The 19,215-nt window shown below is 37.3% G+C and overlaps 1 protein-coding gene across 5 annotated transcripts in view; it reads right to left on the reverse strand.

Moving 5' to 3' along the window:
- The window catches only part of DNM3 (dynamin 3), a 180,305-nt gene that overhangs the window by 132,549 nt on the left and 28,541 nt on the right, over nucleotides 1-19,215 (reverse strand). For 2 of the 5 annotated variants that reach the window (XM_061451853.1, XM_061451851.1), the window contains exons 5-14: nucleotides 18,568-18,666; nucleotides 17,532-17,692; nucleotides 14,302-14,444; nucleotides 12,912-13,047; nucleotides 11,543-11,610; nucleotides 9,894-10,032; nucleotides 7,882-7,968; nucleotides 6,197-6,267; nucleotides 2,461-2,509; nucleotides 817-846 (exon numbers count right to left, since the gene is read on the reverse strand). In XM_061451853.1, the coding sequence (XP_061307837.1) occupies nucleotides 817-846; nucleotides 2,461-2,509; nucleotides 6,197-6,267; nucleotides 7,882-7,968; nucleotides 9,894-10,032; nucleotides 11,543-11,610; nucleotides 12,912-13,047; nucleotides 14,302-14,444; nucleotides 17,532-17,692; nucleotides 18,568-18,666 (983 nt within the window). Of the gene's footprint in view, nucleotides 1-800; nucleotides 847-2,460; nucleotides 2,510-6,196; nucleotides 6,268-7,881; nucleotides 7,969-9,893; nucleotides 10,033-11,542; nucleotides 11,611-12,911; nucleotides 13,048-14,301; nucleotides 14,445-17,531; nucleotides 17,693-18,567; nucleotides 18,667-19,215 lie in introns of all 5 variants that reach the window. The other 3 variants (XM_061451854.1, XM_061451855.1, XM_061451856.1) reach the window with 2 other exon arrangements.

A 19,215-nucleotide genomic window follows, 5' to 3' on the forward strand; every position in this document is an offset into this window, starting at 1 on the left:
TTTGTTTGAAGTTATAACTAACATAATGTGGTGATTGATAACTGGAAAATTATGTTTTCATCATAGATATTACTAAAGAATGCACATGATAGAGATTTACTTCTTCCACCTAACCATCAGTAAACCAAAAGTAACTTGTTATAAAATTAACTACTGTTTAGACAATTAATTCTAATTAGTAATATTAAAGGCATTCACATATTTATTTACTCATGAAGTGGAAGGGTTAGAAAAGAGTCCATCCATGACATATTGATCCTGCTGATGCTTTGAAAAGAATGCTAAAAGGGCTTTATATATTCCTAAGTTTATTAATAAACTCACTTATTCTATCAGAAGCAATTCCTTTACATAAACAAAATAACATCAGTACCTGTACCGACAAATAGCACGTTCATTTACGCAAGAGGTAATGTTTTCTTTTGGTTACCAGAAACTTATTTGCCTACCTTTCAAAAAGAGGTTTACTATGAATAGAGGCACACACATCAGACAAAAACTTCTTTCCAGTTATATAAAAAACGGAATTAGTTGGTTTAGTTTGAGAAGCTCAGTACATTATAAAAATATTAAATTAATTCAAAGTTTTCTACAACATTTTAAGTTATATTAGTTCATACTTGTAACAGCAAGTTAGTAGCAGTTAAGTGATGAACTGCAATTACACTTTGTTGAGGAAGTGTTACAGACAAGACAGTTTAACATTAAATAGTTAGGTACCAAGTATTCACCAAACCAATGAGTTAGAGACAAACTTTGCCCTCTGAGAAGCTAAATGGAAAAGCAACAATAAAGCTTACAGAACTTAGCTCGTACAATTTGCCTTGAAGGCGGTAGATTGGTTCCCTGAAATAGCAAATTGCAGAAATGAAGTTTTATTTCAGAAACATTTTCTCATTCTTTTCAACTCCAAACAATTAACTTTCAAACATCTGTTTGTTATCTTTAAAATAAAAGGTTCAGCAAAGTCCATTATGCCATAAATAATCAAGTTTCAACATTTAAAATGCCAAGCTTTTTCTCCACTTCTGTAGAGAGAGAACATTCACTTAATTAAAAAATCATTCATTTTATTTGTGTATTTTTAAAGACACTGATAATTAGTTGATTTTCCTTTTATGGGACACTCCAGAGTGATGACGGTTGTTGTGTTTGACACGTGTTCCGGCAGAGCTAGATAAGAGGGAAATCTCTCCTCAGAGGGGAGAGACTTGTCTTTGAAGTCCTTTCAGTGTTTAGACCCTTCAACTTTTTTCATTTGAGTCCAAACCATACATTACATCAAAAATGCCAGTCATGCTGGTCAGGCTGTGGAGGACCACCAAATCCAAGAAGCCGATGGATTATTTAGAATAACATCTCAAAAATAACTAGCAATTTCTTGGTGGAAGGAAGATGTTGGATTTCTATCCCCCAAAAAGCTGAGTACATTTTCAAAAAATGCTAGAACTATCATCTACAGCAGCAACATCAGGTTTACCACCTGAGGGATCCAAATTCAGGGGTCATATTTGAAAACCTTGACCTTTGACCTCCTGAGCATTGTTTGACCAAATTGCACATGAAAACATCAGGAAGATGTTCAATACCAGTAATTATTTATACAAAATGTCATTGTCTTATTTTTCCTAGAATTTGTTAGCTCCTTTTAAAGTATGCAGTAATTCCATAGCATTTAATTTCTGTTTAAGACTTTGCAAAACCCTCAAAGTGAGCAGAAACCGAGGTTGTAACATTTTCATTATTTTCATCTCATATAAAAAAAAGAGGACTGATCCTGTGAAGTACTGAGCACTGCTGGCCCACATAAAAGCAAAGAAAGAAGCAAAGCTCAGAAGCACTTAACATGCTGCAGAATCAACCCCATATTCTTATATGATAAAAAGAAATAATTTCATTAATGAATAAATAATAATTAATCAGAAACAATCCACCAGTTATTCTTTTTTTACTTTGAGAAAGGCCTATGATACATAGCCAAAATCTTTGTGAAGTCAACTGAAAGTTTTCAGAAGAGCTGAAGGCAAATTCACTTTTGCTTGATGAATTGCCCCTTCACTGCTATTAAGCTATGAACATGTAAGAACGAGTAAAATGACCATCAGAAGGCACACACAAGCAAGTACTCACCAGCATTTTGGATTCTGAAATTCAGAAATTTGCAGTTAATGACAAAATACATTGATGTGTAACATGAAAGATACAATGCACTAAATGGCATGGGAGGGGAGACACTAACCAGCGGTGTGAGCAGCAGCAGAAATATTAAACAATAAACAATGGTAACAATGAAAGTCAGGTGGCTCTGAAAAATTCAGTAAAACAAGGCAGTGATTTGATGATGTATTTTATGTTTGAAGCAGAAAAGGTGAATGATACAACAAATTAACACAGCCAAGAAAACCAAACAGCTTGGATTAACTTGCACATGCTATTGTCCATTCTCTGTTAGGTGCCTACCTGATTTCCCACTGCACTTTTGTTAACCTGACTGCTTCTTTGCTGGGCACTAAGGGAAGCAGAGGAAAAGAGTTATACTGAAGAAACTCAAATTAAACCAGTTCCTGAGGAACAGAATTTAGCAGTAACAGTTACTTCTGATTCTAGCACAGAAAGCTAGAGCAACATAGAAACACAGCAAAATTGTTGCATATATGTGCATATTGCAACTACTTTTTCTTACAGCATAGGGATGCCGGCTTACATGTGCCTGCTCAGGACAAAAGGGAAATGCACAGCAGATGGCTCCTACTAACCATCTCCTTTGCAACATCCTACTTGGATTGGTAACGACTGCTAAAAGCACAGAGAAATTGTGGCTCATGTGCTTAACTTGGGAAACACTAGCCTCTATAAATATTCAAAAAAGACAAAAAGCAAGCCATTTCTTTTACTTAATGCAATACAATAAAATCCTCCCCTGCTGGAGGCTCCTTAATAACTTTGTCTTGATGGTTTGTTTTGGATATTATTCTAATATTTATATGCACTTTGAGGATCTAAATATAACCATGGATGAAGCTGTCACAAAGCTGGTTCAAAAAGCTGGAATAGTATAGAACAAAACATATTTAAAATTAAATCATATTTAAAATATTTTGCTTAATTCTTGAACTCTGGTAATCCCAGTTCCTGAACAATACACACTCCTCTCTCAAGAACATACAAGTCGCCATTAATTCTAAAAGCATTTGCATTACGTGGTGGTTTGTAAGTGTTAGGCCACAACATTAAAATACTGCTGGAAAGTGGAAGAAAAGCGTTCAGAAAGCAGGCTTTGGCTACTCAACCACCAGAGTGGCCACTGGCACCAGAAAGTTTTGTTTGGATTAGATTATACCATTTCTCCAGGCATTGATTAACTAAGAAAAAAACATACATATTAACCAGCTACAAACACTGCTCTGAAAGAGTAAGAAAGATGCCCTTCACAGCCTAGGGGCCAATCCTGCAACTCTTTTGCGTATAGCTGCTGTTCCAAAGAATTGCTGAAGCACCAAGCTCAACCCTGTCCCAATTCTGATCCTGCCCTGCAGACCATACTTTATCAACCCAGCAGCCCAAATGCTGTTCACAGGAAAATCCACAAGGATGTTTATTTCATATGTCTGTTCACTGGACTTAGCCCTCAATCATCCAGGCTTTCTGGCCAAATAACACTGCATGCCTCTGGTGCATCGTCCAGAGTTGCACAAGCTTTGGTGCATAAATTATGACTAAATACAAAATAACGTGCACACAGAGAATACAGCACTAATCTCTCACCAATTCCAATCTGTTGTTTAAAAAACACACAAGGTGGTTTTAGGAAACCTAACTGTCATTCAGTTTAGTTTTTGTTTGTCCATTTTGTTTCTTTTTTGTTGTTGGTTTGGTTGCAGCTTTTTTTGTCACCTTAGGGAAGCTAATTAGACCACTAACATCATACTTCAAGCCCCAGGCCTTTCAGACAGCAATTTGTCCTCTATTAACTGTTCTAAATACAAATTACTCTCTCTGTAGATTAAAGCATGTAGCTATGCCTAAGTTACACCAACTGGAACCAAACCTTACTCCAACATTTTGCCACTTGCTCTGCTAAGTGAGACAAACATTAATATTCCAGTTTCATCATTTCATAACTATGCAAAGTTGTTCTAAATACTGGCGTTCTTAAGTCCTTCTCAAGTCAATTCACATCTCACTGTACCTGCCTTAGGCCCCACAACATATTTTGAAATGTCTTGTACTCTCATGAGCAGGGTTCACAGGACTTACTCTTATAAAACACTGAAGTCACATGAGACAACTGGCTAGAAGACTCAGCTAAAGAAAGGAAACACTAAGGAATCTGGGGAATCTATAGTCCAGGATGATTAGATATTGCAGAAAATTATTTTATTTACCCCAAAATTATTATATTTTCCAGTTTTAACACAATTGCTGTAACAGTAATATGGTTATAGTTTAAAATGTATCTTCTACTGTTTAGCTTATTCATTAGTATATTTTACATTTTACATTCTTCTTAGTTATCCAAGTTTTCTCTTCCAGCTGAGCACAAGTCAGCAAAGATACTTCCCTTCCCATCCCTACAGAAACACTTGCTTAAACTTATCAGCGAACATAAGCAAAGAGCTGTTTGTTAATCTGTTTATATCTCATTCATAGCAGCTGGGGATTTCTAGATCTCAACTAGCAAAAGCAGCAGCAGCTTTCCCAAAAAAATTATCTTGGGCATTGCAACTCCTTGGAAAAGACAGCAGTGAGGACCACAGACTGAACTACAGGCCCCAGCAGCAGCATCCACAAAGGCAATTTTTCCAGAGGAGAGACATAATGAAATAGCTCCAGATACACTTGGCTCTCCAGAATCCAAGACTATAACACATGGAAGGTTCCATCTTGACACAAGGAAAAGTCTTTTCACAGTGAGGAGAGGTAAGCCTTGGAGCAGGCTGCATAGAGAAGCTGAAGAACCTCTGATTTTGGAAGTTTTCCAGATCTGATTGGACAAAGCCTTCAGTAACATGGTCTGAACTCAGCACTGACCCTCCTCTACGCAGGAGGTTGGACTATGTGACTTCCCAAGGTCACAACACACACCATGAATATATATGGAGCGTTTTTAGCAGGCTTTTTCCTGTCAGAAAAGGATGAAGAGAAGTAAATAGTAGGCAGGTTGTTATCTTGACCTCTAGAAGGCCAGCTACCATTCCTACAACATCCTGTCATTTGTCAAGAAAACTGATAAAGATATCTAGGACCTGCAAACAATTCTAGAGAAAGTTGCTCAAACCAAATACATAAACAGCGCCTGCTTTGCTTTCTCCCCCCCTCAGCTTAGTGAACTCCATGTTTTAAACCTTCAAGGCATACTGGCAAAGATGCAGACCTTCCTCCACAGTCCTAACTAGAATAGACCATATTACGATGTGCACTGTGATGCCAAACTTTGTTGCCAGCATCCCACATGGATGAAACCTGCTATGATTCCAAACACTGTCATGGCAAATATGGCATGAATATGATTGAAGAACAATTATTTTTCAAAGAGTGAAGACATCCTTAACATTTTTACTAATGCCAAAATGTTGGTATGAAGTCCCTTAAGCACAAATTGCTGGAAGCTGAGGGAGCACATTCTGGAAAATATTCTTACAGCTTTTTCAATTAAGTAAGAACGTCAAACCAGGCCCTGCAGGGCATTCTGCTACTATTATTCTCTACAGCCAAACAGCAGGCACACATATAATTCAGTGACATCCATTACTCTGAGTAAAACCATTTCACACAGAATCACAGCTCCCAAAATATGCAATAGCAACAATGTGGAAAGACCACCAATATTATACATTTCTGTGGTCCAAAAATGGATACAGCAACGACATCAGCTTGCCAAAGCTGCTTCCCAAGATGCATGTGATTCCAGACCAAGACATAAGCTTCAGCTTCAGTAAAACCAGGCTTGTGAATTGGGGTAAAGAGTCCCCTACAGGCTTAACAGATTTCAACAGTGTGTATATTGAGAAAGAGCATGTCTGGGACTTGGGAGCTTACATCTTCATGGTCCCACTTCAGAACCTGTGTTCTGAACATCTGAAAAAATATATTTAAAAAAAAAAAAAAAAGAGGAAGAAAAACATCAAAACAAACAAAAGAAAAAACCCCAAACAAACCTGACAGTGCCTTTATAAGAAAATCTCTATATACATACTTTGCAAAGCCAATGAAGTCTTCATGGTTGGTGTTGATGTAAGAAACCTGAATATCAATCAGCAGCAGCACCTATTAGGGAGACAGAAGAGGAAAAAAAGGATGGGTAAGATGGAGGAGAGAGATTGAGGGAAAGGGAGAGAGGAAAATAACAGAACTTCTCGGATTTTTGAATTACTGAATATTACTTTCATAATCATTCAAGCCTAAAGCAACAATATTTTCTAAATCACACTACTTCTGTTTGTGTGCTCGTTTCCTAAGCTAGACTACAAAAGAGCTATTCCTTCTTACTATTTTTTTCCCTGATAGATTTCATTTTTCACTATCTTGGCACTTATCCATTCATTAAAATGAATCACACATGGCCAGAGATTTTAATAATATATAACATAGATTCTAGCTCTATGTTTTGCAAGTTAAGCAAAATTCTAATTCAGCAAAGAGCTTGCTAAAATGTTAGAGAAAGCTCAACTCCCACCCTTGAACAGCTTCTTGAACATGTATGACACTGCACTTTCCCCCTGTTTTTTCTGACTTCCATTTATCAGGAAGAAGCAATGAAGAAATCCATCAGTACCAAACAGTAGCATTTAATCTCCACAAAGTGTACAGAGTTAGCTTTGTACAACTCCTCAAACACTGCATCACTCCCAAATTCTTCACAATTTCCAGAAGGTATCAGGTGCCTCACTCAGAAGCAAAAGACAGTGGGAATTTGGGTTTAGCTCTTATCTCAGAAAATATTCTCCCTAGTGTTCCATTAACAAGAACTACTAACAGCATGAATAATGATGGGAATATTTCTCAATAACCTATTTGGTCAACTCTTTGCATTTACAGAAAGCTGATACTTTCTACTTTGTTCTAGGAAATTGCCAGGTATGTGCACACAATGAAGAATAGAATAATAAATAAATAAATAAATTATTTTAAGTAACTTGTACCTGTTTCCAACTGAGAGTGCTACCTAGAACTCCCTGCAAGTACAAGCCCAGCAAATACAAGTTTTTAAAGTTACTTTTAAGTCTACATTCACAGCACAGATTAAACAAAGATGCAGGACATGCTGTAGAGCTCCCTAGCTCACACACAGACAGGACTAGAGAGCCAAGAGTCCAGAACAACTTAGGAGCTCTGCCTAGTTCTTCTTCCCCAAAATTTTCTGTTTTCACACTCTGCACACCCCACACAATAATTCTCCTTTCCACTTCCAGTGGATTTTCTTAATGTAATCTAACCTTTGAAGTTTCCTGGATTTGGAGTGCTTAGCTGGGTGATGAATGTTGGGGGGTGGGGGGGTGGTTAAACTTTTTTTAAACTTGAAGTAAAGCCCGTCAGTCCTGCAAGAGTCCCAGTTACAAGTGATTGTGGGCCTGACTGTAATTAGACTATGGGATGGGTATGTTAAAAAAAAAATGGAAACAAAGTTAGGCATTGGAAATTAGGATTTCCTGTAACAATTCTAGTCTCATCTGTCAAGGCTCTATGGTAGAGGAGCAGTTCCTCTCCCCCTCTAAAATGTGAAGCCTGCTGAATACAAAACCAAGCAAACAAACAAAAAACGCCAATAAAAATCTTCCATTGTCTTATTGTACTTTGTATGCAAGAACTTTCCTCCTGTCACAGTTTAAGCCAAAACAAGGACACCTCCTTCACACACTTCCCCAAACGATCTAGTCTCACCTGATCCTTGGTCTTCTCTTCTCTTTCACGAATGTAACCAGCAACAATTCTTTCCGTTTCCTCACACAACCTTGGGTATGTTGCCAACTGAAAAGCAAAACTAAGGTTCCAATTTGACACAAGGAAAATTCTTTTCAACAGTGAGGAGAGGCAAGCATTCGAATAAGGTGTATAGAGAGGCTGGAGAATCTCTGATTTTGAAAGTTTTCCAGATCTGATGGAACAACTGGAAATTTACACCTGCAGGGTGGCTTCAGTAGAACACAGGGAAGTCTCCAGCTTACCTCTCTGGAAGAAAGTAATTATTATAAATGTTTGGGCTAAAAGTTAACTACATTACAAAATAAGCCTTACTTGCTATTAATGGTCATTTCCCAGAGAAACCAGAGACACCTAAACCCTTGGATTGTTTCTATGCTTTTGCTCCACAAAACATTGAGGAAAACACATTCTGGACATGTGAACCACAATTCATCAGCCTTGGCGCGAGGTTTCTCCATGCCTCTCTTTTCTACTATGCCTAATTCCAGAGTAGCACTTTAAATAATTTCCAGATTTCTTATTTTTTGAAGGCTCCATCTTGTGGCAAGATCTTTGCATCTCAACAGCAATACTTGAAAATGTTGTTGCAGAATGCAACAGTAAATTTGGCCAATAGCACTGGGAAAAAGAATCTGCAAGATCAAGTCAAGTGACATACCTTTCAAACTTTGACAGAAGTGAAAAAAACTGGAAACACTGCTCAAAATATTGCAGTGAATCTGTTCATGACCTTAGTCAAAAAGATTGTCACCTTTTCCTGTTCAAAGAAATAACTCATTAACCTGATCACTGGTACAAAAATAATTTTCATTATTCAGAAAAATGCAAAAGATGTGACAGGCTATTTCTCAACAGCTTCAGCATACTTGTGTTCACATCCCAAAACTGGTCCTATATTTGCTACTGTTAGGGTGCCCTTCACTCTGAAATGGTGGGAAAGACAGAGGAACAGAAAATGAGACAATAAAAGTAGCCAGGTTAGCTAAGAAGTCTACAAGAAACAATGGGGTCTTCTACAATATCACTGATTAATGGGAGAAAAGAGAATTGAAAATCAGCAACTGTTAAGTTGTCAATGCTCCAGGCAAGCGAGTCTCAATATTTGCAGATGACAACTTTCCTATGAAGGTGAAAAGTGTGAGGAAAAAAAAAGAAAAAAAGATTCATATTAATATGTCTGACATGCTTCCCTAGCCCCTACTGTGGGGTGTGAAGTCTGAGATTTCATTCTACAAGTACAGACCAACCCAAGCACACACTTCAGAAAACCATTCTCAAGACTGATAGTACTGCCATCTTTAGTTCTGATAAACGTATTTAACTTATTACACCTGCAGGATCTCAATTTAAAAGTTTAATCGCTGCACACAACTTTCACATCAGGGAGTTCAATGCTCAGCAGTTCTTTGCACTTCAATATTTCTGCGCAGCAAGCTCATTTGTCAACACTAATACAAGGATATACAAATACAAGGGAGATGAAATCTTCCTAGTCTTCCAATTCTAACTTCTTGACAGCTGGAGATCAGATATTTTGGAGTTGTGCATGAAAAAAGCACAGGAAAATTTGTGGACCCATTACATTGCAAAGAACTGTGGTACTGCTCAGTAATTTTTTAATATAGAAAGAGCATTTTTCTCTCCATGACAGATGTCTCTGAACACATTTGAGGTCTTTTCTCTAGAAAAGTTTTGCTGTATCTTCCTCTTATTGCAACTCTTGACTCAGAAAAAAACATCCAATCATAAGGTGTATATATGTTCAAAACACAGGAATAAAAAAATAACATTTCCAGCATTACATTGTTTTGAAAGTTTTGCAGAAGTTGTAATTACTTAAGACAGTCTTACTCTGTACATCAAGTGACTCGGTCAGAAACCTCTTAGAATACCTTAACAAGCAAGATACGCTTTGTTATCTACTATACCATTATGTTATATTTGGATTACCAGATCTATCTGCAAATTACCTTTTTAGTGCACTTTTTGACAGTGTTGATTAACTCTTGCATCACCAGATCCACACTTTTTAAGCAAGGTCCTTTCAGCTTGACTATCTGCTTCTTAACAATGGCTTCAAACGCCATATCTGGAGTGAACAAACCTGTTCTGTGAACATAAAAGAATATGTAAGACAGTAATAAAAACATCGTGCAAGGCAGTTATTTTTACTGAATTGCTCATATCTTCATTTTCAGGGGCTAGCAGGTGAGTAATAATCCCTACACAAACAGACTTCCATAGAACTAAATTTGCTCCTTTCTCTAAAAAAGCGTCATTGTGAATAAAAATATAAAAGTAGAAACATGCCCTACTACTCAAAGATGACTGTGAGAACTCTAAAGAGTACTGACAGAATGCAGTAAGGCCTCTTCAGCAGTGCATCAAACTTCAGAGAAGGGATGAATGGCAGCTGCAGCACTCCATCCACGATCACTTGCATAGCAATCCTGTAAGACTCCTATAGCTGCACCTTTTACTCACAACAGGAAATATGGTTCTGTTACTCAGACTCCTATATGGATGATTTCACAGTGGTCACTGCATGCTATATGAACCTATATAACAGATACCATACAGAACCAGTTCTAAACAAAAAGGCCTTACTTCCCTTTCAAACACTGCTTACCAGGGTCTGTCTTGGTAGATTCATCATATAGAAAATGCAGACTATAAACAAATGCCCCAGACTATAAGTTCACTACATAAATTGCTCAACAAGACCTTTCCATCAATAAGGAAAAGTCCAGAAAAGTTGTAATGCTGCACCATGGCTACTAGAGTCAACCATCTGAGAATGTACTACACAAGTAACGCAAACAACATCTTCCAAAATACCAAAAACAACCAAGTTTGTAAGCAACGCTTTCAAAAGATATTATGTACTCACAAGACTGGGTGAAGTGGAAGAAACAACAACAACAACAAAAAAAAAATAATCCCTCAAAACCCACAGAAGAACCTAAACTTTTTGGAATCTGCTCTATTGTCAAAAGAATAGAACAGAAAAATGGGTATGCTTCTGATAAAATGTCACTCCCAAATAGACTGAACATTCCAAAGTGAGATAATTAAGTCATTCCAAACCAAAAAAACAAATACCTCCTCTTCCCTAACCTAATAATATACTGCAGACACATCCACAAAATGAAACCTCAACCAACTCATTTGCAAATCAGTCATTTCAAGAAATGGTTGAAAATAAAAGCAAGTAAGATAGTGCAAGGAGTCTGCCACAATACAGGCTGAAAAGTTTTTTCCATATCAAGACAGAAGTTTTCCCTCTAAAATTTATGACTTTTTAGGAATACAGGTTTAACAGAACTGCAGATACTACCAGAAAAAAAAAAGCTATTTTACAAAGAAAAAATGTATATTTCTTTGTAAAATAATTTTCCAGCATTTTCCAGTAAATTAAACCTCTTCAGGCAAACCAACTGTTTGGCTCAAAATAGCTACCTGAAAAATAGGAATGTGAAGGAATGGAATAAAAAAGGTCAGCTGCTGGCAGCAGCACATCACTAACATAGTCTAGCAGTCAGCAGTCAGTGTGGCCTCAGGTCACAAAGACCACAAGCCTCTAAAATGTGACTGGGCTTCAAAACATGGGAGCACTTGCCTGATACCATGTATGTTCTTGATGGCATAACTTATTTCTCTCCGCAGTTCCTTCTCATTGAATTCCATCTAGAGGAACAAAAGCATATGAGATCACATTTGAGTGGTTTTTAATAACATAGAAAATGCTACCTCTCCAATAGAACTAAAAGGTGAGTTCAACTGGCAAAATATTCATTTCTAATGCCCCTAAACAAAGCATAAGTATTATAAAACATTTAAACACTAAGGCAGCAGTAAAGATTGTTGAAAATCATGCACCCTTCTGTTCCAGACATATCAACAGTTGGAACAATTTTACAGAGTTGATAGAATGTGCCAGAAACAGGATTTGGAAAATGCAATTCTTTTCTAAGCTTAGTTTCCTAAAGTGGTGGAATTTCTGTGTTTATGGTCTGTTTATCCTCCCCTTCCCATTCCACTGTTTTTCAACCAAACTTAGGAGTGGTCTCAGTTATGAAGTTAATAAAGCTTTTATTTAAGTTTCTTGAAAGCCAGCTAGGTGGAAGAGAAGTTAGTGTTGTCACAAACAAAAGGGTCATTACTTAAGCCCAACTATCATCTGTTCTGTTGGACTCCTAGTTGACCTATCACCTACATTGAAACCTTGGAACCAGCCATAACTCACTCTGGTTCTAACCCAACTTAAACTTAGGGGATATCAAAGCTGAGCATAAAACACGTCAGGAGGAAGCTTAGGAAAAGTGTAAAAAAAAAAAATCAAAAAATGTAGACTAGAGATACAGTAGAGTCCATGATGAGGTGGGAGAGAGGATCAACAAATATGCAACACATTTATAGGAAACTAGGTTTCATTAGTTCACATTCAACTGGACTTCTGTTTATTCTGTTACACAAAGGTAACAAGAAAAGATATATCAAAGTGAGAAATGTTTTCTCAAAACACCAAATTTTGTTCTGCTTGACCTACCACTATGAAAGCTAGCTTTGGTTTAATTCACTGAATAAAGGGATTAGAAAACACAAGAAACAACTATTTTCCATAACTCTAATTTTAATAGGTACTAGCTACTTAAGCACAATAATTTAAATTTACCAATTGTAGTTGTTTGCCTGCTCCATCTAACCAAAAGGAAGATGGTATTTGTGATAAAACAATAAAAGAGCAAGGAAAATAGTAAGAACTGGGACTAATGATTATATTCTACTTCCAATATTTTAGAATTCTTAGCATGTCTCAGTATCCAAAGCTAGAAACAAAGCCAAATGTCTCAATTATAACTTCCTGTAACTCCTTCCACAATTAAAAGTGTATTCTTTCTATCAGACCTTAATCTTGGCTTTACTTCTATCAGTATGAACATAAGAATATATAAATGAAAAAGCACACCAGCAAGATGGATAAATACCTTTACTAGTTCAAAAGGAAAACGTTCATGGAAAATACGATTGATTTTGGCACCTCCTGAAAGTTCTAATGTATCAACCTGATCTCCTGATCCTTCGATCCTTTTTTCAAAGTCCACTGAAAACTGTTGCACCATCCTAAATGTCAAAGGTGGGGAGAGGAGAGAAGTGAAATTTAAAAAATAAAAGTCGTAATAGAAATGGGATAACATTCATACAAGAGAGAAGTGCTAGGTACATTTCAGATCTTTTTCTTACTTTAGATGCTTCCTCTTTGAAAGGGTAAATTTGAATCACATGTGAACACGGAAGTGAAAAAAAAAGGGGAGGGAGAGATAAAATGGCAGACCTTTCAGGTGAAAAGGAACACAATATTGAGTATCAAGCATCCCTGGAAAGAGGCCAAGGAAGGATGCTGCATGAAGCATTGCCCTTCTTCCTTAGTGTTAAAACCACAATAAAAGATTTTACTTCCGTGATTCAAAGTCAGATTAACACTCATCTCTGCTCTATCACTTAACAATAACGTTATCAAAGCCTCAGTAGACAGACTTATTTTGTGGATGAGACCCAAACTACACAGTGACTTTGGCAGTGCAATTCCTCCAACAACAACAGTATTCAATCCATGACTCCTTGAGCCCAAAAGGGTCAACATCTGCCAGGCCAGTTTTAACACTAAGCACAGGTGGCACATCACATGACATTTTGCTGTTAGTTGTCAGAGGTATCATCAGAGAGGCAAACTGCAACAAAGTGGCTTTCACCCACCCCACTACACTCTCACTTAAACATTAAGAATGCCTGCACTAAAGCAGAACAAAGGCCATATCATGACAGTCACCAACAGTAAGTTCCTATGAGAACAGAGCAAGCACACAGTAATATTTCTCCAGAAAACTCTCTTGGCCTCAAATTGCTGTTCTTAATTCCATAAAGCAGCAATCAGTCCTTGCACTTAGTAACCTTGAATGTCTTCCCCATCTCAAAAATGTGCCTAGCTGCTTTTAGAAAGCTCACAAACTTTTAGTATCAGTTCCTGCAGCAAAGAGCTCTCTGTAGCTTAGGTGCACATTAATCATAGGTGGTAGTCCTCCTTGTAGTTTTGATCTTGCCATCTTCGAGGTCTGTGTTGTTCATCTTTGTACCTTTTCCTGTTCTGCTTTCTGTCTTTTCTAGGATTACTAAAATTAATTTAGGGGAAACTCTGCTGAAATTGTAGGGTAAATAAAGTGTTCTGTAACATCAAGCACAGAATTCTTCGCATCTTGCAGATAGAATCCTTAACCATATCCAAATCTTTAAATTTAAAGCCGTTACAAAGGAAAAGAAAATTAAAAAGAGGGAAAACAAATTTATACAAACTAGAAAAGCAGACAAAAGACCACTCACTGCAACAGGGCTTTAGTTTTTCTGGTTGGATCTTCTGGTCTGAAGTTTTTGTATACCTCTACTTCATGTTCTATAGAAAGCAGCTGATTCTGAAGTTTGCTTCTGAAGGCTGGCAGGGTATCCCGAATATGATTAGTAAGTTGCTAAAAAGCAAATAAAAGTCCTTTTTACTGTTAACAGAAAGCTGGAGCACAACCATCTCCTTCTGGTGCCAAGCACATTATAGAATCATAGAATGGTTACAGTTGGAAAGGACTTTTAAGATCACATAGTTCCAACCCCCAAACCATGGGCAGGGACATCTCACACTAAATCATGTCACCCAAGGCTCTGTCCAACCTGCACTTCAACACTGCCAGGGATGGAGCATTTACCACTCCTTTGGGCAGCCTGTTCAGTGCCTCACCACCCTTACAGAAAAGAACTTCTTGCTAATGTCTAACCTGAACCTTCCCTGTTTAAGTTTGAACCCATTATCCCTTGTCCTATCACTATAGTCCCTAATGAAAAGTCCCCCTCCGGTACCCTTGCAGGCCCCCTTCAGATACTGGAAGGCTGCTATGAGGTCTCCACACAGCCTTCTCTTCTCCAGGCTGAACAGCCCCAACTTTCTCTGCCTATCTTCGTAAGGGAGGTGCTCAAGCCCCCTTATCTTCCTGGCCCTCCTCTGGACTAGCTCCAACAGCTCCATGTCCTTCTTATGTTGAAGTCACCAGAACTGCACACAATACTCCAAGTGGGTCTCATGAAAGCAAAGTAGACTCATCAGCCATAGCCTGTGCTAGTCTACCAGTATAGTTCCTTTTGATCTTTGAAGCAATGGAGGCTGTTAAAGAACAATACAATATCCCTTTTGCATACACATTATAAGGAGGCTTGAAAAATTCCTTTGTCCTCTCACTCACTGAGTCTTGTTACTACACACTTACTTGCTTAGTTACACACAAAAAAAGTTATACACATTACATATGTACTTCGAAAATCACCTCTCATCACTCCCATTTTGCTGGTTTTCCAAAGGGTGCTTCCCAACTGCCTATATACTTGTTCAGCATGACTCCTTTACTTGACAGCCACAAGACAAGGTGGGACAAGGATGAGATTCTGAACATCCACAGCCCGTTGAGAACAGACATTGATGGAAATGCAGACATAGAGAGTACCTACTTGGCACTCTCCCACCACTGGCATAAATCACCTTCACACGATTTCTGCTCCCTTGTACAAAGTATACTGAAGGAAAGAGATTTTGCCCTCATATTATTCATTATAGAACTTAACCTTTTTGAAACACTTGACTTTTGGCTAAAAAGGTTCTACCACTCAAAACTAGCAGTTTTCATTTCTGAAAATATACCTAGAAGTACTGGAAAATAAATTGGAGGAAAGTAGAAAACAGACTACCAGATCTGTTAACTTATCTCATTTACTTTTGCATGTATATGTTGTAATGTGTTTGAAAAGCGCTACCGGTGTCTTACCTGTGCCATAAATTTCTCATGCATCATACCTGTTCCTTGATTAAACCAAAGCAGACTTCTTGCACTATGCTGAAAACCCTCTTCCCGAATACAATCAGAAAAGCTATAAATAAAGATTGTTATATACCAAAACATGTAAACTCAAGATAAAAATTGTTCAGCAGATAGGCACAAAAATCAAAAGCTGGAGTTTCCCTGGAGCACCACCTTGTGGATGCAGAGAAATTGAAATATTACCTGAAACTGCAAACACTAATAGGTCCCTAATATCTCAGGGACAAAACTTACATACATCTTCCCATATGTAATATTTTACACACAGTAACAGCAACAAAAGACCAACATACTGAAATAGATAAATATATAAAACAGCTCACAAGAAAAAAGTAAATAGTAAAGCAAAGCAAGCCAGGACAGATAAAATAATCCAAAGGCATATGTAGCTCATGCTTCAGTCGCAAAATTAAGACAAGTGGATTAAACTTTCAAGATATAAAAAGAGACAAAACATCCTAAACAGACAAAATTGCAGGCTACAAGTTCTTGCACCCTGCTGAAGACTTTGGTTGAGGCACAAATAAATGGCAACAGCATTCTTTCTGGACAAGTCCAGAGCAGACCATAACCTGTCTGTCAAGTTACATCTGCAAAGTCACTGTAGCAAGAAATTAAGCAGGTCAGCCATTAGTTTCCTACCTTAATCAATAACTTTTCTGCTGTTTCCAGCTGCTGCCCAAAATAGACAAAGCCAGCCTGACCTGGTCTTTTTCTATTCTAGACCAACGTCTGTAATTTGACAGTGAACTGGAAAAAATACTATCAAACACTTGTACAAATGCTAAGAACACTGGTCAGCTGATAAACTAAAGAAAGAACAAACAAAAAAAAAAAAAACCCAAACAAACAAAAAGAAAACACAGCATCAGCAGTAATTTTAGAGAGGCAGGCATGACTTCTCTTGCCTTCTTCAAACTTGCATCATTAGGGTCACATGCCATCCAAGAGAACAAATGGCACTATGAAATAAGTAATACTCAAAGACAAGAGAATTATATACTCTTCTAAGGCTGCTGTAGACAGTGTCTTTATTAGGACAGTAAACTATGGGTTTCTCCTCCAAGTAACTGGAAAATAGACCTCTATTTCTTGCTGAAGGAAGCTCTGTTCTGGCAGGCTCCAGCACGAACTCATAGAAACAAACCAAACGTTTGGGCAAAAATAAAGGTAGTGTAAAACCTGTGGTCCGATTACTGTATTTGTCATTTGTATCATTAGTACACAGTCATTGCTTCTATTAAGAACTACAATAAAGTGTAGATTTTGAGGTTAAAGTACAGACATACAGTGAACCCTCAGAGCACGTTTTCAAAAAAAATGTAAAAATGTCTTTTTTTTCCCCCCTACTTTCCAAATTTGAATTCTAAAAATCCAGCTAGACAAGAATAAATGTGATAGGAATAGGATGGTATACTTCCAGAAGGGAGACAAATTTTTTTTTTGTGTTCATATTCAGTATTCAAGAAAACAAGGGAGTGCAGAACTGTCAGCAAAAGTCAGAAACTACATCTCACAGTAAGTTTTAGATGCTACATGTAATATACAGCTTTGTTTATTAAATTGTGAAAATTAAAAAGCTTAAAAGCAGAAAAGAACAAGCAAGGTTCACTGACCATCATTCATTTTAATATAGATTTTGTATTGGTCCTACCATTATAAAACTGCCTTTCACCACAAGGCCTCAGGTTTTACCTGGTTTAGAACTTTTTGGAGATAGGGTGTTCCCATCCGATCTGCCATGTGCCTATATGCTGGGTGGGAAAGAAAGAATTTCCTTTCTGCTAGAAGAGCTGCCTTAATGTCCTTCTTCCCATCAATGTCTTTCTGGCTTCTGTTTACAACACCAACATAACCTAAAATAAAACAAACCCAATGGGTAAGTCTGTGCAGCTATTGCCTGAGTGACTGAATTCACATTAAATAAAACTAGACTGCCTCAATTCAAACAAAGCTTTCCAATTTAAGCACTTCAGATATTGTTTACAAGTACTCAGCAACCTTAACAGTGTCTAAATTGTTCATCCTGTTTATGTATAACAAATACACTTTCTTTTAAATCACTGATTCTAATACAGAAATATCTGAAACTTTGGTGTACCCCCCCAAAAAACCACTTCAAAATAATAAAACAACAACAAAAAAAAACAACAAAAAGAAACACCACAAAACAAAAATCAAAACGCATACACAGGTCTACATAGATAAATTACATGATACTAGTAAAATAGAGGAAAAAAAATTTCTCTTTTGCTGGAACAACATGCTCCATGGGAGGAGATGGTGGTGTCATCATTAAGTTATAGCTAGAATCAAAATTCTTGATATTTTTAACAACTGAACAACTGTGGCATTGGATGCCAGAACAATCACATGGGAAATTTCTGAAAGGGTTCACAATTTGATTTACAGTGAGATAATTAAAGCTCTGGTGCTTGCTTCTGTCATACGCAAAGAGAAAAAAAATTCTTCTGTTACAAGCAACAACCTGGCACAGGAGAGAAAACCAGCTCACAACCTGTGCCGACATTTCTTGCTTCCTCTGGAATACACAGTGTATTTTCCACACATATGAAAAAAAAAAAATTAACTTTATTTCCAATATAACAATAAAAACTAGGAATGTATCAGTCCAACACAACCTTTGATTCACGTCCAGGCCCCCCACACAACATCCTTATCCAAACCACTTTCTGGACTGCAAAGAATATAAGCAACTGAACATTTGCACCTCTGCGAAGAGGGAGTAGTTTGTTTTCTAGAATTTCTCTTGCATCTGTTCCATCATCCATCAGATCCAACTTTGTGATCACACCGATCGTCCTAAGGCCTGCTCAAGGTGAAGGCAGGGAAAAAAAAAAAAAAAAGAAAAGAAAAAACAATAGTGAGAAATCATTTATATTCAGGAAGAACAACTACATCTTACAATTATATAACATCTGACATTCTCAAAGCTTGTATCACACAATACCAGCTACAACTGCAAGTGATGATATATTTGGAAAAGTAGGGATCATCATTGCCAGTGCTGAAATGTGTTCCTCAAATCTCTACTCTTAGCATTCCTATGATATGACTGTATAAAATCTATAATGCAAGTATTATCTAGAAAGCCTATCAACACCACGGTCCATTTTGCTAGGTACTACAGAAATTTCTAGGTAGGCATTGCTCCACTTGCCTGTAAGACATACTGCCAAAATTTTAAAAATACGTTTACAGCATCATTACTGAAATGACACTGAGCTAAAAAACAGTTGTGATATTGAAGCCTATATGAGAATGTACATGTACACATCTACATTATAAATCATTTTTCACACAAGAGATGTTCAATTATGTTACTACATTAGAGAATGAGGAGTGGTTATGTTCAACC

Source organism: Pezoporus flaviventris, unplaced genomic scaffold, assembly GCF_033815535.1.
Source record: "Pezoporus flaviventris isolate CSIRO_AGI_PZ_B2104156 unplaced genomic scaffold, CSIRO_AGI_Pfla_v1 ptg000013l, whole genome shotgun sequence".
NCBI lineage: Eukaryota > Metazoa > Chordata > Aves > Psittaciformes > Psittacidae > Pezoporus > Pezoporus flaviventris.